The sequence below is a fragment of the Microcaecilia unicolor genome, chromosome 11, assembly GCF_901765095.1.
Source record: "Microcaecilia unicolor chromosome 11, aMicUni1.1, whole genome shotgun sequence".
NCBI classification, from domain to species: domain Eukaryota; kingdom Metazoa; phylum Chordata; class Amphibia; order Gymnophiona; family Siphonopidae; genus Microcaecilia; species Microcaecilia unicolor.
Genome location: NC_044041.1, coordinates 170,970,907 through 170,992,598, shown reverse-complemented (window position 1 = coordinate 170,992,598; position 21,692 = coordinate 170,970,907). Strand labels below are relative to the sequence as shown.

At 43.3% G+C, this 21,692-nt stretch overlaps 1 protein-coding gene across 1 annotated transcript in view; it reads left to right on the top strand.

Annotated features, from left to right (window-relative positions):
• The window catches only part of LOC115481126 (cytochrome P450 2F3-like), a 66,994-nt gene extending 48,487 nt beyond the window's left edge, over positions 1–18,507 (top strand). The window contains exons 7-10 of the mRNA XM_030220157.1: positions 3,806–3,947; positions 10,337–10,524; positions 13,149–13,290; positions 16,118–18,507. Coding sequence (XP_030076017.1) covers positions 3,806–3,947; positions 10,337–10,524; positions 13,149–13,290; positions 16,118–16,299 — 654 coding nt within the window. The 3' untranslated portion in view covers positions 16,300–18,507. The remainder of the gene's footprint in view (positions 1–3,805; positions 3,948–10,336; positions 10,525–13,148; positions 13,291–16,117) is intronic.
• Positions 18,508–21,692: the final 3,185 nt, after the last annotated feature.

The window sequence follows — 21,692 nt, the reverse complement described above, 5'->3', positions numbered from 1 at the left end:
CCCTAGGATTGGTAGCATGGGAATCTTGTTACTCCTTGGGATCCTGGAATTCTTGCTACTCCTTGGGATTCCGGAATCTTGCTACTCTTTGGGTTTCTGGAATGTTACTATTATTTGGGTGTCTGCCAGGTACTTGTGACCTGGATTTGGAAACAGGAAACTGGGCTAGATGGACCATTGGTCTGACCCAGTATAGCTATTCTTATGTTTTTATGTACTCTGAGCCCTGGGGGCCAGGTCCAATTCTTTAGTCACTATGGAAACCTGGTACCGAGGGTTTATCAAGTTCTGCCATATGACTCTTTAGCTCTTTGTCCTTATTTATTTATTTATTTATTTATTGCATTTGTATCCCACATTTTCCCACCTATTTGCGGGCTCAGTGTGGCTTACAATAAGATATGAATAATAGAGATACATTGGTTACAACTAGGTTATGGATTACATTGAACAGGGTTGTGCGAGACATTCGAATATCATTGGGAATATAACAATGGGACATCAACTGAAAAACATTGGAAAGAGACAATGGGAAAAAACATTCATCAACTGAAAAACATTGGAAAGAGACAATGGGAAAAAACATTCATTGTTGGACACCAAGACATTTGGTGTATAAAGTTCTGTGAATAAATATGTGATTGACTGGATAGCGGGATGAGGGATAAGAAGTGGATGTGCATTGCATTGGTGAACAGTGAGTGTGGTCTCTATGTGTTTAGGCTCTTTCCGTAGGTTTGTTCAAACAGGTGAGTCTTCAGTAGTTTACGGAAGGAGGCTTGTTCGTTAATCATTCTTAGGTTGCGCGGTAGTGTATTCCAGGATTGCGTGCTCTTGTAGGAGAAGGTTGACGCGTATAGCGTCTTGTATTTCAGGCCCTTGCAGGTTGGGTAGTGGAGGTTGAGGTGAGTTCGGGATGATCTTTTAGCGTTTCTGAGTGGTAGGTCTATTAAATCAGACATGTACGCTGGGGCTTCGCCGTGAATGATCTTATGGACTAATGTGCAAACTTTAAAAGTAACGCGGTCATTGAGTGGAAGCCAATGTAGTTTCTCTCGTAGTGGTTTTGCTCTTTCGTATCTAGGTTTTCCGAAGATGAGCCTGGCTGCTGTGTTCTGGGCTGTCTGAAGTTTCCTCAGTATTTGCTCTTTGCATCCTGCGTATAATGAGTTGCAGTAATCCAAGTGGCTAAGGACGAAGGATTGAACTAGGCTGCGGAAGACAAATCTTGGGAAGAATGGTCTTAGCCTTTTCAACTTCCACATGTAGAAGAACATCTTCTTTGTTATGTTGTTTGCGTGGGTTTCGAGTGTTAGGTGGCGGTCGATAGTCACTCCAAGGATTTTTAGCGTTTCTGAGATAGGGAGTTTAAGGTTTGGTGTGTTTAACATGTTGAATTCAGTTGTGTTGTATTGGGAGGTGAGTATCAGGCATTGGGTTTTTTCAGCGTTCAGTTTCAGGCGGAATATATTTGCCCATGTGTTCATGATGTGTAGACTCTGATTGATTTCTTTTGAGATTTCTTTGGTGTCTTGTTTGAATGGGATGTATATTGTCACATCATCGGCGTATATATATGGGTTGAGGTTATGGTTTGATATGAGTTTCGCTAGAGGGATCATCATTAGGTTAAATATGGTTGATGAGAGAGGTGATCCTTGTGGGACTCCACATTCAGGTATCCATGCTTTGGACGTGGTTGAGTTTGATGTGACTTGATACGAACGCAGGGTTAAGAACCCCTTGAACCAGTTCAGGACGTTTCCTCCGATGCCAAAGTATTCAAGTATGTGTAGTAGGATTTCATGGTCAACCATGTCGAAGGCGCTTGACATGTCAAATTGTAGGAGGAGTATATTGTTGCCGGTTGCAATTATTTGTTTGAATTTGGTCATAAGGGTGACTAATACTGTTTATGTACTGTGATTCGAACGGAATCCTGATTGGGCATCATGCAGTATCGAATGTTTGTCTAGATAGTTTGTGAGTTGTTTAGTTACCATGCCTTCGGTTATCTTGGTTATTAGTGGTATGGATGCTATTGGCCTGTAGTTCGTTATTTCGCTCGTGTTTTTCTTTGTATCTTTAGGAATTGGGGTGAGTAAGATTTTTCCTTTTTCTTTTGAGAAGAGTCCATTTTGTAACATGTAGTTTATGTGGTTTGTTAGGTTTATTATGAATTTTTGAGGAGCAGATTTCATGAGGCTGTTCGGACAAATGTCTAGTTTGCAGTTGGATTTGGCATATCTTTTGAGAGTATTAGAGATGAGGTCTTCTGATAATAATTCAAATTCGGTCCAGGTTCTGTCTGCTGGGTGTGTTCCTTCTTCTGGATCTAGACAGTCTAGGAGAGTGGTGTATTCTATAGGGCTGGTAGGTATTTTGTGTCGCAATAGTGTAATTTTCTCCTTGAAGTATTTCGCAAGGTTGTCGACACTTGGTATATCTTTGCTGTTGTTTGTAACAGGTGTGGTGTCTAACAGTTTGTTCACGAGGTTGAAGAGTTTATGTGTGTCTTTGTAGTTTGGTCCTATTAGTGTTTTATAGTGTAGTCTTTTTGTCTGTTTGATGGTGTATTTATATTTTCTCCGAAGTTGTTTCCAGTCGTTTAGTGTTTGTTCGTCTTTCTTTTTGTTCCATGCTCGTTCAAGTCTCCTGACTTGTGTTTTCAGTTTTTTCAGTTCTTCGGTGAACCATGGATTTGCATTTTTCCTGTGTGATGTTCTGGTTTGGACTGGGGTGATTTTGTTTAATGTTGTTGTGTTTATATCGTCCCATTCTTGGAGGAATTGGATGGTGTCGGCGTTTGTGGTCCATTCGCTCTGGTAAATCTGTTGCCAGAATGTTGTGGGGTCTATTTTTCCTCTTGTTGTGTAGGTTGTTCGTTCATGTTTGTTGATTGTGTTTAGTTGTGTTTTTCGCCAGTAAAGAGTGACATTTGCTTTATGGTGGTCTGACCATAATGTAGGTGTCCATCTTGTGTTAGTGAGTATGATAGTTGAGTCCAGTTCGAATCTGTTTGTTATGATATCTATTGTGTGTCCTTTTTCGTGGGTTGGTTGTAAATTGGGTGTTTGCAGGTCCCAGAGTTTTAAGAATTCTTTGAGTTCTCGTGTACTTGGTAGAGTGTCATTTTCTAGGTGTAAGTTGATGTCGCCTAGTATGAGGATGTTTGAGGCTGATACGCAGGTATTCGAGATGAAATCCATGAGTTGTGTTTGGGTGTCTTGCCATTTTCCTGGTGGCCTGTAGAATAGGATTGTGTTAAGGTGTCCTATTAGGCTTGGATGGCTGATTCTTGTCGATGAGTTTCATGTTTGCGAACACATACATACATGCCCATCATATTGAAATGTATTTGTTATTTTTCCTTTAAGGTTCTGTGAGAAGTGTTTGACTGGCACGGGACTCTCATATATTGAGAATTTAATTTTGACTAATCTAGTACATAAGTCACATTACTGGAAAGTTCTATATATAAATAACCTTACAGAATGGTAATAAGTAATGTGACCCTGAGGGAGAGAGCTAAAGCTCAAATAATCCTACAGGTAGACTTTGAGAAATGGATGACCCTAGAGGAAGTCTAGGAAAGGAAGGACCTTACAAGAGTATATGATCCTCCATGAGAATTATGGGGGGGGGGGGGGGTGGTAATAGCTCTACAGAAAGACTCAGTGGATGTTGGTGGACTGGCCTGGAAAGTAAGAGAATGAAAAGGGCTGTAAGAATTTCCTGAGAGATTATAAACCTTACGCAGTTTATTTCCTCTCTCCTGATTATTCATCTGTGTATATTTCCCCAGGAAAAGAATAATCCAGAATCCCATTTCTTCATGGAAACTCTCATCATGACTATGCATACCCTGCTCTATGGTGGGACAGACACCGTCACGACAACCCTTAAATACAGCATCTTGGTTCTGATGAAATTCCCAGAAGTAGCAGGTGAGTGTGAGAATATTTCAAAGGAATAAAAAGTGTACATACTGTTCAGTTTTAGCCCAAGTAGTATTATGGAGATGTAACTCTGTTCTGGGCAGTTCCTGGAGAACTTTAGTATTAACCCAACCTTTGAGTGAAATAAATTTATTAGCAGTTTCTGTCCCTTTGAGACCTGGGTTAGAAACTTCCAGTTCTCCACAATTAATTAACATGTAATGTTTAAAATCTCATTGGAAGGAAAAAGCCTCACAAAGCTCTGACAAAAATGTCTAGGCAATGTATGTTCATTATCGGCATAAAAAAACCTTCCAACTAATAATGCTTCTCCTTTGAAAATAACTTTTAACTTGAAACAATTTTTTATTGATGACACCACAAATGCAAACAATATGTTCATGTACAAATTCCTAACAAACAGGCACCAGCAGATTCTATAATGACAATATCAAGCTTTTACAAGGAAGATTCCACTGGAAATTTCTCGTCATCATGTTTTCTCCCCATTCCCTTCTACCCCCCGCCCCCTATCTGAAAATAACTTTTAATGAAGCGCATCTTTTAACAGACAGCTCTCAAGTTCTTTAGGACTCAAAGTCACATCCGATGTTGGTCATCATTTCGCTAAGCTGCTTCAGGTCCCGTAGACCAGAGCTCATTTGTTTAGGTGCACCTTCCCCATATGCTAACTCTTCTTAAGGCTTTTTCCTTCCAATAAAATTTTACTGTAAACAATTTTTATTGAACAAGGAAATAAAGTACAAGAATTCAAACAGAAACACGTTCAATATTTTACAATTTTTCATGTCTAACCGAAACTCCCCACCTCCGACCCCACCTTCATATTCAACATATTTCAAGATTGTTAAGATTATAAATCTTTAGCTGGATCAAAAATCTAAACAACAAACAATTAAATGACTAACCTGCTTATTTTCGAAGGAGATCGCCGGCCATCTTCTGACACAAATCGGGAGATGTCCGGCGATCTCCTGAACCCGGCCAAATCGGTATAATCGAAAGCCGAATTTGCCGGCGCCAACTGCTTTCCGTCACGGAGCCGGCCAAACTTCAAGGGGGCGTGTGGGTAGGGTAGCGAGGGCGGGATGGGGGCATGGTCATGACATGGCCGACTTCGCCTGATAATGGAAAAAAGAAAGCCAGCCCTGACGAGCATTTTGTCAGCTTCACTTGGTCCCTTTTTTTTCAGGACCAAGCTTCAAAAAGGTGCCCCAAGTGACCAAATGACCACTGGAGGGAATTGAGGATCACCTCCCCTTACTCCTCCAGTGGTCACCAACCCCCTCCCACCCAAAAATAATTTTTTTTTTTAACTTTTTTGCCAGCCTCTATGCCAGCCTGAAATGTCATACCCAGCTCCCTGATAGCAGTATGCAGGTCCCTGGAGTGGTTTTTTGTGAATGCAGTGCACTTCAGGCAGGTGGACCCAGGTCCATGCCCCCCTACCTGTTACACTTGTGGTGGTAAATGGGAGCCCTCCAACCCCACCCAAAAACCCACTGTACCCACATGTAGGTGCCCCCCTTCACCCATAAGGGCTATGGTAATGGTGTAAAGTTGTGGGGAGTGGGGGGCTCAGCACACAAGGTAAGGGAGCTATGCACCTGGAAGCTATTTTTGAAGTCCAATGCAGTGCCCCCTAGGGTGCCCGGTTGGTGTCCTGGCATGTCAGGGGGACCAGTGCACTACAAATGCTGGCCCCTCCCATGGCCAAATGACTTGGAGTTGGCCGGGTTTGAGATGGCCGGCATTAGTTTCCATTATCGGCGAAAACCGATGCTGGCCATCTCAAACATTTGGCCAGCCTCAACCGTATTACTGAAACAAAAGATGGCCGGCCATCTTTTTTGATAATACGGTTCGGGACTGCTCTTTGCGGCGCCGGCCAAATAGATGGTCCGCCATCTATTTGGCCGGTGCCGTTCGATTATGCCCCTCCAAGTAATCAAACTGATACAGAATGAACATACAGAAATATACCATTTAGATTACTGAATCACACCCCATTCCCACCCTACTGTAACCATTACTTTAAGCTACAACAGAGATGACCCATTGTCTGGACTCTTATGGCCCCAGGTCATCATTGGAATGATAACATCTACTTTCCTAATCCCCTTCCCCACCCCACCCAGGCAGAGAACCCCCAAGCAACCTTTTTACCAAACTTTTTGTCTTAGGAAACACTTGAGAACCTATTTGATACAGCACTTCTTGCTTTATGGGAAATATTTTGCAAATAATTCCAGAGAGAGATGAAGGCCCTTCTTCTCCTTGGGGAAGTCTGAGCTGCCCGTGCTTCCCAAAGCATTAACTTGTGGAATCTGTTTCTCCAATACCAAAAAGTGGGAGGTTCTTCTTGCATCCAATACTTAAGTATACATTTTTCCCCAATGCATAAGCTTTACAAAGTAGGAGACATGAGTTTTTGTTAGAGATCCCATAAGCCTCCCAGTAAGATTTTAAACTTTATACGTTAATTCATTGTAGAGAATTGTAGTTCAGTGCTACGTAATATGTGTAGACATTTTTCTCTGTTTAAAACCTCTGTCTGCAATTCTGTTTTCGCCTGCCTCCCCCCCCCCCCACACACACCCACACACATACTCTTGTGAGTGAGCCTGCCCTGCCTGCTTCCATTGTAACTAGCAGCAGCGACTGTAGGTAGGATCCAGCCAATGAAAAGGCAATGGGGTCAGAGGAATGGAAGACAACAGAAGTCACAGGAAGAGAGTAAGTGATGTGGAAGAAGTTTCCATGCTGTAAAAATGAAATTTCTGCATTTGGTAAGATGCAGAAGAGAAATGAACCCACTCCAAAAAATACCCCAGTATCAGGGTCAGTTCAATGATTATGGTGCTCTGAACCAACTTTCACTTCAGTGTTCAACAAACTCAACCAGGTCAAAGGGCAGATCTGATACAGAGTCTAGCAAGAGAAGAGTCTCTTGCTCTGTTGGAGGGTGAGGTCTCACTCAGCCCTGAAGGCCAAATGCCACTAGATGACCCTACAAGAATGATGGAACCCAGGGCCACACAGCCACAGGAAGAGGTCCACAGGGTTGACTCAGCCGCAGTTATTGAGTTCTTGAACAATGTGGCACTGATTGGTGCTGTAAAGAACATGGCCAAGCTCAGATCTGGAAGGAGCCAAGGTTTGCAGAGCCCTAGTGTGGCGTAGCTGTTGGGGCTGGTAGACTCTAGAAAAGCTAAACACTAGTTGGTGGAATTTTTCCTGTTATCCAAACCTCCTACTGTTTCTTTGAACTCCTTGTGGGAAACCATTTCAACATTTATTCTTTAAGCATTGGATTTCCCAGTTTTAGCCCTTGTTGAAAGTAATTTTATACCTGAGACTTAGTTTACAGCAGCAAAAATGTGCCTATTTCAAGCGTATTTTCCTACTTTTCTTTACAAAATACGAGTGTAAGTTGCCAAAAATGCACCTTCATGTAAATGATTGCACCTTAGATGCATTTTTGGCAACAAGCATAAATTATAGTATTCAATAATTCAGGTACATAATTGCTCACTCCATTCATGTGCACATCCTCAGTGAAAGTACATGCATATGTAACCCCCCTGACCCAGGCACTCCTGGATTCGGGGTCTGACCTGAGAGTGCCTCCACCTGGGGAAAGAAGCATTAGCGGATGGGACTACTCTCTTCTCCCCCAGGAATGAAAAAGAAAAAAAAAACAAGTCCAAATGCAAACTGGGAAATAAGGCTGGCTGTTAGATTCGGCAGGCTTGGGAGACTTTTTTATTCTCTCAAGTCCAAGGAACGCTCTGGAGTCAGCAGCTCATGCAAACTCAAACTGTTTATTCTTCAACTCTGAAAAATCAGGAACATCAAACCATATCAACGTCTTTTAAAACCACAATCCTTCTGGTATTCCCCAGGGAAACGCCTGTATTCTTTTCCTTTGAATTTATGTACATAGACTTTTCAGCAGGACTATATACACTTTTTACAGACTCCTGTCCATGCTTATCCCAGAGAATAGTGTCCCACAGGCTGTGCTCCTCTCAGTTTCACAGGTCCAGACCTCCTGTGACGTGACTTCCCTCCAAGATGACCTTCACTTCGGTCCCACCTGGTCATGGGATGGGCACTCCCTGGCTCTGATCCCACGCTCCCGGGTTGGGTCTTTCCTTTGACCACCCGTAGTTCTCCTCCTCCACAGTTGCCACTTGGCTGAGCCACAACTCCTCTTTACAACCAGTGTTCACCATTTTCTTATTTGGGATTCCCCTTACTCCTCCAGGTCAGTGGAAGGGGACCATCAAGCAACAGAGACCCCCCTAAAGGACAAACAACTTTGTCTACTTCCAAACTTCTCCCCCACCCCCACCCCCCGGTCACTGTTCAGTATCAGGGCACTATTCCTCTGCATTTTAAAACTACTCCCCTTGGGCTAGGCTTTCTCCTACTCAAGGACCTCCCAGTCACTTCCCCCAGTGACTCTCCACAGGGACTTACTCTCTCAGTAATCCCCAACCTAACAGGGGATTACACATATTTTTGTAAAAGTTGGTATTTTATAAGATGTCATTTTCGTGTGTAATTATCACATATGTATGTAAATGGCTAAAATACCAACATTTTTGTATGTTGTTCACAGTTAAAACTAGGAACCACCTCATATAATTTCCCCCTTTTGAGTGCAAAAAAAAAAACACTTTTATGCCCTTTTTGTTGCACAGTGTCCTAGGTCTAGGCTCCTATCCTTCCAGCATAGGGACCCTCGCTGTCCTGGAGACTGCTTTACTGAGTTTCCTTTTGACTCACTCCATAAAGTAAACTGGAGAGCCTCCTTCCATCAACATGAAAAGAAAGGGTCTCCTCTTCTCCTTTCCTGTGGAACATCTCAGAGCACAACTCCCTTGGCTGCCTCCCACTGCTTTCTCAGGTAGATGAAACCCAGGGCTCACCTAGTCTTTGTTGTGTAATCTCATCCCCACTTCTTGAATAGGTAGTGCCTCATCACAATATCTGAACTTTTCCATTCCTCAAATGTTCTCTCTCTCTTATACATATAAGACACTAAATTACACATGATGACATCTAGGCATATCCACACAAGCAATATCATACCTATAAAACCTATACAGAACCAAGATATTCTAGACAAGATGAGAAGCACATTTTCACTTTGTGACACAATTACGCCTTTCCCCTTTCTCCATTTACATTCTGAGGCATTTACATGTATAGGCCTTATTATGGGTGACTGATGGTGAATTATCTTGGTAGGGTAGCAAGAGCTTGCTGGATAGATTCATAGACGTGTGCAAGTGGTATCTGTGTGAGTAATATGGTGAATAGTCTAGGTATGTATTTGTTTGGCATATGGGGAGGTTGCTGTGTTAGGGGATGTGTGTATCTATCAGAGTGTATCTCTTAACTATGTCTATAGGATATGTGTCAGGGGGGTGAATATCAGTTGCATGGTTATAGGTGTATATGCTTTCCCTCTCCCTTTCCTCTCCAACCTCCTGCATTCATATCTTCTCCCTCCTAGCCCCTTGCACTCTCCCCTCTTTTCCCTGCCACCATCCACCTTGCAATCTCCCTCCCTTCTCCACATGCACTTCCTTCTCCTTTCCCTATCCCCTTCAGTCCCCCCTTGCATTTATATTCACCCTCTTGCACTCTCCCCCACTGCACTTCCCATCTCTCTTTGCAGTCCCAGCCCTTCTCGTTTACTTATCCCTCCATGCACTCCCCACTCCCTCACATTCTCATGCTGGCAGGGATTGGGTTCCCAAAGGCATGTGCTTGTCTACACTGTGACTGGCTGAGCTGTTTTCTTCTTTGGCGGTAAAGCCTGATTTCCCTGCTATTCTGCTGCACTTATTTGCATTCAGCTTCGTCCGAAACTTGCACAGATCCCAAACTATAGGTTTGATCACACATGTGCAAACAAACATGGAAAGTGACTGGCAAATCCTCCCCAACAGACACTATTGGCTAGGTCAGTGGTTCCCAAACCTAGTCCTGGAGGCACCCCAGCCAGTCAGGTTTTCGGGATATTTACAATGAATATTCAGGAAACAGAATTGCTTTTGCTGTCTTCACTGCATGGAAATCTCTCTCATGAATATACTGTACATTGTGGATATCCTGAAAACCTGACTGACTGGGTTGCCTCCAAGACCAGGTTTGGGAACCACTGGCTTAGGAAAAACATGAAAATTTGGTGAATTGTTATTCAGGGTTAAATAAGGCATTCTTAAGATGTACCCCATACTCAATAAAAGCAAAATCCTACTGTGAAGAGGAGTTCTTTCAGTCCCTCTGAGGAGAAAGAATGTCGTGTGGACTTCTTAAGATATTTATGAAACATCTGTATGGAAACATTTTCTTTCCAGAAAAAATACAAGAGGAAATCAACCAGGTGATTGGTCCAGATCGTTCTCCATCTACCGATGACAGAAAGAACATGCCATACACTGATGCAGTGATTCAGGAACTTCAACGATTCACTGATATCACTCCACTGTCTCTACCACACCTGGTGACACAGGAAACCCAGATAAAGGGCTTCAAGATACCAAAGGTACTTTTTTGAGTCAGCTAGGGTTAGAATCATAGTTTTGATGGCAGCTCATTGAACTCTTAGAGGTCTCTGTTCAAAAGGATTTATGTGGTTAATATCACATAAATCTTTTTTTTATATATGTTCAAGGCTGCCTAATGCATAACCTTTGGTTGGACATGTCTTATAGTTCAGCCAAAACTTAAGTGGTTATTATGCAAAGGTGCTTTTGTGTTTAGCAGCTGCCAGTCAGGGGTTGATATTTAGAGGCTTTTAACCAAGCAGGAGACTCCTGGCTACTTAAAGCCTGACAAGCAGACTGAAAGGGAATATTCAGATTTTTCCAACAGGGTTGATCCAGTATTGCGCTTACCCCAATACCATGCAGGGACTTGTAGCATTGTTTTTCTTAGGGAATCCAGTGGGGAAATCAAAACCAGAAGTCCCTGCTTACAATGGGGTCAGCCCAGGACTGGATCAATCCTCTCAGGCAAATCTGGATCTAAATGGCAACCTTAACTGCATAGTGTAGCTGAATATGTAGTGTGACCACTGAGATACTGTCCGATTGGTGCTGGGACAGTTTATGGGCAGAATCAGGGTGGAGCTGGTAGTTATGTGGGCACTGATAATATTCAGTGCCTCTGCTTGCATAGCTATACAGAAGACCAAACAGTGAGGAAATAGAGTCACCTCGTAGAACCAAACAATCTTTATTCCAACCAGCATTGACAATATAAAAGAAATGTGTTATCAATGCTGGTTGAAATAAAGATTGTTTGGTTCTACAAGGTGTTTCCATTTCCTCACTGCGTTTGGTCTTCTTGATTTCCCTCATGAGGTTGTGTCCTTTTCTCTTGTCTTACTATTACTACTACTTATCATTTCTATAGCGCTACTAGACGTACGCAGTGCTGTACACTTGAACATGAAAAGACAGTCCCTGCTCGACAGAGCTTACAATCTAATTAGGACGGACAAACAGGACAAATAAGAGATAAGGGAATATTAAAAGTGAGGATGATAAAATAAGGGTTCTGAACAAGTGAATAAAGGTTAGGAGTTAAAAGCAGCATCAAAAAGGTGGGCTTTTAGCTTAGATTTGAAGACGGCCAGAGATGGAGCTTGATGTACTGGCTCAGGAAGTCTATTCCAGGCATATGGTGCAGCAAGATAAAAGGAACAGAGTCTGGAGTTAACGGTGGAGAAGAAGGGTGCAGATAAGAGAGATTTACCCAGTGAATGGAGTTCCCAGGGAGGACTGTAGGGAGAGATGAGAGTGGAGAGGTACTGAGGAGCTGCAGAGTGAATGCACTTATAAGTCAATAAGAGGAGTTTGAACTGTATGCGGAAACAGATAGGGAGCCAGTGAAGTGACTTGAGGAGAGGGCTAATATGAGCATAGCAACACTGGTGGAATATTAGTCGTGCAGCAGAGTTTTGAACAGATTGAAGAGGAGAGAGATGGCTAAGTGGGAGACTTGTGAGAAGCAAGTTGCAATAGTCTAAGCAAGAGGTGATAAGAGTGTGAATGAGGGGTCTTCTTGTTGCATAACTATACAGACAGGACCACAAAAAAAGGCAGTCCTATCTTTGTCCGGTTTTCTAACTGAATGTTAGCTGGTACCTGCATAACTTCCAGGTCCATGGTTGATCTAGATATTCAATGCTGGTGTCCGGACATGGCCCGGCATTGAATATCTGGGTTAGATTCAGCCCATAGCAGTCAACTGCTGAGGAGTAGCTTAATGGTTAGTACAGTGAACTTTGATCCTGGGGAACTAGGTTCAAGTCCCACTGCAGCTCCTTGTGACTCTGGGCAAGTCACTTAACTCTCTGTTGCCCCAGGTACAAAATAAGTACCTGTATATAGTATGTAAACCACTTTGATTGTAACCACAGAAAGGCAGTATATTAAGTCCCATTCCCTTTTCCTGATAGTGGCAGGCTGAATATTGTGAGGTTACAATAAAATGCATTTTATCACAGCAGCATTTACCGTAGAAGTCACTAACAATGCCAGCAGTAAATATGAATTTGTATTGCTGCAAATGGAAACATTGCACATTCCTGGCTACAATAACACAAATAGCAGACCCTAAATCAGGCCCACTGTCTCTTAGAGTCCAATAGTGGGTAAATTAACACCCCCTCCCCTGGATTGGCCGCTAGGCTTGATGGACCCTTGGTCTTTTCCCAGTATGGCGGTACTTATGTACTTAACCCCCCTCCACCCACACTCAATCCATCCCCAACCCCAAGTGCAACCCTCCCAATACCTTCCCCAATGCCTACTGGGGTTTCTCTGTTGACTAGTAGAGGGACAGGCAGTAGGAGCAATATCCAGCCACTCTTCTACCATCGTACCCAGATTCAAATGGCGTCAGTCGACTCCTACTTGTAGTCTCACCATACTACACTAGGGGTCAAGCTACCAAATAAGGGACATTATTCCTTTAACACACAATAGTCACTACCCATTAAAAATGAATAATTTATCCTCAGTGGTCCTACTTAAGAAAAGGCTTGGCTGAAAATTAGGGGTACAGATTACAGATAATTCATCTGCTTATCTTTATACAGAGGCCACCCCACTGAATACTAACCTCTTACACTGCAGTGATGTCACTTCCTTTTTTTTTCAGGACATAGCTGTCATTCCTGTGTTGAGCTCAGTTCATTATGACCCAACACAGTATGAGAAGCCAGACGTTTTCAACCCAGCAAATTTCCTGGATCAGAATGGCTGCGTAAAGAGAAATGATGCCCTGATGGCATTTTCTGCAGGTAAAATTTCATTTTGTATTTGCAGTGTAAACCCTCTTAACATCACTCAGGCCTTATATTCCAGTTTGTAACTTAAGACTTTACAATGTCCACTGCGACTGTTCCTGATGCCTTCAAACATGCCATAGTCACACCACTCCTTAAAAACCTTTCATTGGACCCTACCTGTCCTTCCAACTATCGCCCCATCTCCCTCCTCCCTTTCCTATCCAAGATACTTGAACGTGCTGTTCACCGCCGTTGCCTTGATTTTCTTTCATCTCAAGCTATTCTTGATCCACTTCAATCTGGCTTTCGCCCCCTTCATTCAACTGAAACAACGCTTGCTAAAGTCTCCAATGATCTGTTCCTAGCCAGATCCAAAGGTCTCTATTCTGTCCTCATCCTTCTTGATCTATCTGCTGCTTTTGACACTGTTGATCACAGCCTGCTCCTTGATACGCTGTCCTCATTGGATTTCAGGGCTCTGTTCTTTCCTGGTTTTCTTCTTATTTTTTTTATTTTTGTTACATTTGTACCCCACGCTTTCCCACTCATGGCAGGCTCAATGCAGCTTACATGGGGCAATGGAGGGTTAAGTGACTTGCCCAGAGTCACAAGGAGCTGCCTGTGCCTAAAGTGGGAATCAAACTCAGTTCCTCAGTTCCCCAGGACCAAAGTCCACCACCCTAACCACTAGGCCACTCCTTCACTCATCTCTCCCAGTGTACCTTTAGTGTATACTCTAGTGGATCCTCTTCTACTTCTATCCCACTGTCAGTTGGTGTACCTCAGGGATCTGTCCTGGGACCTCTTCTCTTCTCCATCTATACTTCTTCCCTTGGTACTCTGATCTCATCCCATGGTTTTCAATATCATCTTTACGCTGATGACTCCCAGATCTACCTCTCCACACCAGAAATCTCAGCTGAAACCCAGGCCAAAGTATCAACCTGCCTGTCTGACATTGCTGCCTGGATGTCTCAGCGCCAGGGCTTTTTTTGAGGGGGTACTTGGGGGTACTGAGTACCGGCACCTTTTTCATTTATCTGCTAAAATTGACCCATGGTCCCCAAGTTTTAATGAAAGAGTTCAGGCTCTATGCACCAATTCTGCCTTGTCATAGATTCTGTGACTGGTTGCATGGGCCTGGCTATTGTGGGATGGGTCCCTCAGTGATCACCCCACCCCTGAAGAGTGGCCAGGCACTTGAGTACCGGCACCTTTTTTTGCTAGAAAAAATGCACTGCTCAGCACCATCTGAAACTAAATATGACCAAGACTGAGCTTCTTATCTTTCTCCCTAAACCAACCTCTCCTCCTCCCCCATTCTCTCTTTCTGTGGATAACACTCTCATCCTTCCTGTCTCATCAGCTCGTAACCTTGGGGTCATCTTCGACTCCTCCCTCTCCTTCTCTGCACCTATTCAACAGACTGCTAAAACCTGTCATTTCTTTCTCTATAATATCAGCAAAATTCGCCCTTTCCTTTCTGAGCACACTACCAGAACCCTCATCCACGCTCTTATCACCTCTCGCTTCTTGCAACTTGCTTCTCACAGGTCTCCCACTTAGCCATCTCTCTCCTCTTCAATCTGTTCAAAATTCTGCTGCACGACTAATATTCTGCCAGGGTCGTTATGCTCATATTAGCCCTCTCTTCAAGTCACTTCACTGGCTTCCTCTCCTTTCCGCATACAGTTCAAACTCCTCTTATTGACCTACAAGTGCATTCACTCTGCAGCTCCTCAGTACCTCTCCACTGTCATCTCTCCCTACATTCCTCCCCGGGAACTCTGTTCACTGGGTAAATCTCTCTTATCTGCACCCTTCTCCTCCACCGCTAACTCCAGACTCCGTTCCTTTTATCTTGCTGCACCATATGCCTGGAATAGACTTCCTGAGCCGGTATATCAAGCTCCATCTCTGGCCGTCTTCAAATCTAAGCTAAAAGCCCATCTTTTTGATGCTGCTTTTAACTCCTAACCCTTATTCACTTGTTCAGAACCCTTATTTTATCATCCTCACCTTAATATTCCCTTATCTCTTGTTTGTCCTGTTTGTCTATCCTAATTAGATTGTAGGCTCTGTCGAGCAGGGACTGTCTCTTCATGTTCAAGTGTACAGCACTGCGTACGTCTAGTAGCGCTATAGAAATGATAAGTAGTAGTAGTAGTAATGTGGCTTCTACTATAATTAATGTTGTAGACCAGTTGTTCTCAAGCTAGTCCTCCAGGACCATCCAGGTAGTATGGTTTTAAGGATATGAGCAATGATATGCCTAAAATATTTGCATACAGTTGAGTGCATGCAAATACATCTCATGAATATTCATACTGGATATTCTGACAGCCAGACTGACTAGGAGGCCCTCCCATAACCTGGTTGAGAATCACCACGCTAGTCATACAAGGATAAAACCTTTCCATCCTGGAACTGCACCAGCTCTTCTTAATGAAACCTTGGCTAAAATAGAATCATAAATTTAAAACTGGAAAATATTCAGCTAGAAGTTTGTTGGCTCTGATAAGAGGAAGAAAAATGGTCTAAAACGCCAACACATTTATTTAATTTAAAATTATCATCTGCCTTTTCGCTCTAAATTTTACCTAGATAGCTATACTCAGTTTGTGAAAGTAAATTTGTTAGACAGAAAACCAAAGGTTCATTAAGTTCAACTTTCTTATTTAAAAATTTATATTCTGAAAACATCCATAGTTCAAAGTGGGGTACAATAAACACACATAAACGCTCAGTATACAACAAACAAAAAATATATCATCATATTTGCAACACTTCATAGTGATTCACAGAATGGTAACAAGTCCTCCTGTTCTTCTCCCTGCAGGCAAACGGATTTGTCCTGGAGAAGTTTTGGCTCGGATGGAAATTTTCTTGTTCTTGACCACCCTCCTGCAGCACTTCACTTTTCAGCCTCTTGGCAACAGGGATGACATCGACCTTACTCCAACAGGGAGCGGTTTGTTAAACATACCACACAAGTACAAGTGTTGTGCAATACCTCTTTAAAGCAGCTGTAAAAAAAAAAAAAAAAGTTATAGTCATCTGTAATCTGTTTCCATCATCAAGATTTCTGAGTACTAAAAGTTATAACTATTTCTTACTTTTATTGTTGGTGGTAGGTGATGCATTTTCTATGACCTGCCCAGCAGACAAGGCATACAGTCTAGATATCAGCAATGTGAGCCTTCCCTACCATCCCAATGTAACTGGTGACTAGTGGGTAGGTTTGTAAATCCTCCTTGGTTGCTGGGTTCCTACTTAAATCTGGTCGAACAGGTGTTGTAGTGAATTGGCTGCTCAAGTGCTATTTTACTGGATAGCGCTAGCAGGGCTCTTCTGTGGTGAAATAATTGCTTGAATTGTACAAACATAGGGGATAATATTCAGCCAGTAATGTAATAATTTTTTTAAATTCAGTGCCATCTCCTATCTGGAACTTGCACTGAATATCCGGGCACATAACAGCCACTGGGTGTTACCCAGGTATGCCTAATATTTAACTGCGCTAACCACATAGCTATCCGGTTAACGCCACTGAATTTTGGCAGTGCCCAAGTGTTAACTCCCAGCTTCACCCTCACTCCTTACCCTCTCCTCAGACACAGGGCCGCCGCATCCACAGCCACCGCCGCCAACCCCCCCCCCCCCCCCACACACACACACACACACACAGTCAGGACGCAGCTGCCGCCACCACCCCTCACTCGCTCAGACCACCATGGCCCCCCGCCCCCTAGCTTCTTGTGTCAGTGCATCTGCTACTTCCTGGCCTCCAAGGGGAGCCTGGCACCAGGGTCTGTCTCTCTCCTGCTCCTGTGTGCCTGGACCAAGTTATCATGTTAATGCAATTACCCGGGTCCCGACAGGAGCATAAGAGAGACAGACCCTTGCGCCAGGCCCCCCTTGGAGGCCGGGTCCATGGAATTTCCCTCCCCCCCCCCCCCCCCTCGGCAGCCCTGCCTGGACCACCCTGGTACTAACCACATAGTGCCACAGCAGGCTCTCTGGATTGTCAGTGGTACTACCCAGCTATATGTGACTGATAATCTGGGGATCATCCGACCGGAAGATAGCCAGATAGGACCCTGTCCTGCCCAGTTATCTCCTGCTGAAAATCAGCTCCTTAGTTTTCACATAGGGAATTCACTGACAATGTTTATGAACCTCCTAGAACAACACTCAGATGGAAACAGTGTTGATGATTTCCATTTTAAAAGAACCGTGTTACCTAGGGCTGCTGTTAGACTCTTCATTGTAATTGTGGCCTGTGATAGCATGAGCAAAGGTTGAGCGCTGAAACTTCACTGAACAGCCAGACCTGGTATGGAATTTAAACAACAATTCTTTATTTCTTAAACCAAAATATACTGAAGCCTGTTTACTGAACAGGCAGGCTCTGATTTGCACATAGACTTGATTTTAAAGTCAGTGAAAAGTCATCCTAGAGTTAATTTCTTGCCCGACCCCAAACAGAGGGTGCATCAAATTAAAGACAGCTTTACTCTAGCCCAGGCATATCCCTAGCCTGGCCACACAGGTTCACAATCTCCAAGAAAAAGACTTCTTACCTTGGCAGTCTTCTATTCTCGGCCTAGACAGAACCATAGAGTGGAGGCCTATGTGGAGAGGCAGTTCTTCTCCCAGACCTGTCTTCAGACATTTCAGCCTTTCCTGGGAAACCCCTGAAGAAACTCTACCTCCTTGATCTAGGCCTCCTGTTCCCCCTTAGGAATCCCCGGAAATGGCTTACGTGGCGATAACCCAGCAGCAATCAGGCATTGCCGCGCACTGCCCGGTTACCACCAGGTTAGCACGGGAGCCCTTATCGCCACCTCAGTGGATGGTGGTAAAGGTTCCCCACAGCATGGCCATATGTGTCTGGGGGCTTTTTTACCCGCTGCGCTAAAAATGGCCCCCGCTACTAGTGCAGGTCTCTTTTTCCCGCAGCTTGGTGAAAGGACCCCCTTAATGCTGGCTCAGCAGGCTAGCTCTGCCTGCATGAACCACACCCTTTCTACTATACACTACAGTCTCTAGCCACTGAAGGTGATCTTGTGAGGGAGGGGAGATTAGCAACTTCCTCTACACTCCCTCACAGTTGACAGCCATGATAAAGAAACTTTATTACAAATTGAAATAGGTCTGAAGGTTTTGTGATTTTTCTGCAGCCTGAGAATTTCAGAATGCTGTTCAGAGTAGAGTATTGTGATGCCTCATTTGACACTTGGGTGGGGGGGGGGAGTTATCAACGTGGGCTACTGTTAAGATCGGTTATTTCACCAGAAGTTGTACTATTTTAGCACGGAGTCTCATTGTTCTAAAATAGCACAAAGTGTGGTAAAATAATCTCTCTTAATGATAGCCCACTTTGATAACTTCCCTCCTCCCCCAAATAAGAGTTTAGAATTTATTAAAACTTGCTATACCACCCATGCTGACTCGCAGAACCTGGGTGGTTTACAATCAATAAAATTATATAAAAAAGAGTATAAAGAACCTACAAAATCCAATAGGAAAGAAAGTACCACAATCATACCAAGACGTTCACATCAAACTATGCTAGGAAAAGGCATGGGAAGTAAAGAAGGAGGGAGAAGGTAAGCAGGGAGTGCAGAGAGAGGAAGAGAAAAACGGGCAAGGGAACAGTGACGATCTACCTGAAGTACTGAAAAACAACAAATTATTTCAAGGAAAAAGCCTGTTTAAGGGAAAGAGGTAGAGAGTTCCAAAGAAAGGAGCAATAAAAAAAGAAGGCGTGATGCTGGGTGAATTCTAACTGAGCCAATTTGGGTTAGGAAGAACTGGTCTGTAATTGATTATACAGTGGAGCAAGCAAACAGGAGAGTATGGAATAGTAAATGTGGCAAGGTAATCTGGCAAACCTATTCTGTACGGTTTGAAAGTAAGGATGAGCAATTTGAAAATATGTTGTTCAATAGGTAGCCCATGGAATTTTTGCAGTAGAGGAAAACCTATGCGCGTGACAAATGAGTTTAATAGCTGTATTTTTAACTAATGGAGCTTTTTCAGATTCAAATGAGAACAACCCAAAGGCCCTGTTTACTAAGCTGTGTTATAGGCATGTTAACTTTTATAACGCACATTAACCATGTACACGCGTTAACTGTGTACGCACCTACAATATCCCTATAGGCGCCTACACGGTTAGCGCACACGCTAATTGTAGGCGCATTAAAAATGCTAACGTGCCTTAGTAAACAAGGCCCTAATTATGAAATATTACAATAGTCCAACCTAATAGTAAGAAGAGACAGCACAAGGGCGTGAAATGTGGATTGCTCAAAAAACCTACGGACAGACTGAAGTTGGCAGAGAATTAAAAAAAACCAGACTTACATAAGTTGTGGTAAGAATGAAGGGTGGGAATCGAGGGTAACTCCAAGATAACAAAATGGGTTAACTGGGTGAGTGGGAATTACAAAGAGATAAAGAGAAGAGTCTGGGATAGTCATACCGGGAGTAAAGCAGCATGCAATGGTTTTCTTCGTACTCAAAACTAATTTATCATCGTGTAACCAACTAGAAATAAATGCCAGGCAATCCTGGAGGGGAGTGAGAATAGGATTGTATGAATGTGTAGGGAAAAGAAGTAATATGTCGTCTGCATAGAAATAGAAAGAAATACCAGTGGATTGGATCAAAGAGGCTAGGGGACTTAGAAATAAGTTGAACAGTAGTGGAAACAGAACCGGGGGAACACCGCAGGACAGAGGATGAGGTGAAGCTGCAGTGGAGCCGAATGCAACCTGGAAAGAACAGTTTGAAAGAAAGGAGGTAAACCATGATAACACTGAGCCTGAGATACCCAAAGATGACAGATGTGAAAGTAAAAGTCCATGATTTACCAAATCAAACATGGCAGAAAGATCAAGTGAAATTGCAAGAACAATCATTTGCTTATCCCAGTGAGAATAGATTCATTTATAACAGCTGTAAGGACTGTCTCGGTACTAAAATGGGGCCTTAAACTTGATTGTCTAGGGTGAAGGGCAAAAATCTTGTCAACAGAGGACACCAACTATATGAAAACAAATTTTTCCAGTGCATTAGATAGAAAACTGAGATTGGATATTGGATGATAGTGGGCAGGAACAAGAAGATCAAGAGAAGGTTTCTTAAGAATTGGGCGTATGGTTGCTAATTTCCAAGAAGAAGGAACTTGCCCAGTAGATTGCTATGTTCCTCAGAGAGCTGTTTGCTGGATGTGCCCTGAATTGCATTGAATTAACAAATCAGATTTTTTTCAGGAAACAACTAAAGGTTTACTTATATAGGAAAGCCTTTTCACAGTTTCTATCATGGTTAAGATACCAACTGAGGTCAGGTAGTTAATTGATTGCTGTACTCATCATCCTTTGAAGCTGACTAGAGTTTGGTGGAGGCTTTGATGAATTTACTTATTCTGTTGCTTCATTGAACATTAAGCCATATATTTTAATTGTGTATCTTTTATTGTTGTCTGCCCAGAATAGTAGATAGCATGGGCTACAAATGTTGTAATAAATAAATAAATAAATGAACTGTGTCTGTTTATTCATAGAAAACATCAGAGGTCACAAAATCCACAGAGAAGATGTTCTTTTTGTGTCCTTCAACCATATAACAACAAGATGTGCTCCCCAGCATACACTCAGTAGTCAGACTCCTAGTGGAATAAGCAAAGTTCACTAACCAAATGTTTGAAGCTCTTACCTCACTTCTCAGTTTCTCTACACACTCCTTATAACATGGTAGAATTATTGGGCTTCATATTCCAAGGATTTATGCTCCGAACCTTGGGGCCCTTTCATTAAAGTAAACTAAAATCTGGGCTTAGCATGCTGTAATGTGGATATCCTATATAATAATTCTCACCTCCAACGTTCTATGGGTCTTGCTGCCTGTGTTCGTGACTTCTTCGGAGTTGGTGTGCTAGGCTCCGTAGCACAGGCTGATGTCACCATAGCCATTATGATGTAACCCACAGCTGATTCCCTCCCCCCCCCCAAAAAAAAAAAAAAACCAAAACTGGCTCGTGCATATTTGAACCACCATACAGCTTGACAGCAAAAGAAAAAAAAAAGTGACTCAAGCCTGCCTAACGCCATTGATGCGCTCAACAGCCGCCCTCCCGACTTACCGCAGTCGCTCAAGCCTGCCTGCCTCGCGAATTAGCCGCCCTCCTGGTTAATGAGTGACGAGACATGACCCGATGAGGTAAGTGAAGATGACTTTTAAAATTCATAGGGAGGGGGCCTGGAACTGGAAGGGAGGGAAGGAGGAAGGAAGGGAAGGAGGAAGGAAGGGACAACGATCCTGGAACTGGGAGGGAGGGGGACCCTGAAACTCGGAGGAAGGGAGGGGGGACCCTGAAACTCAGAGGGAGGAAGGGAGGGAGG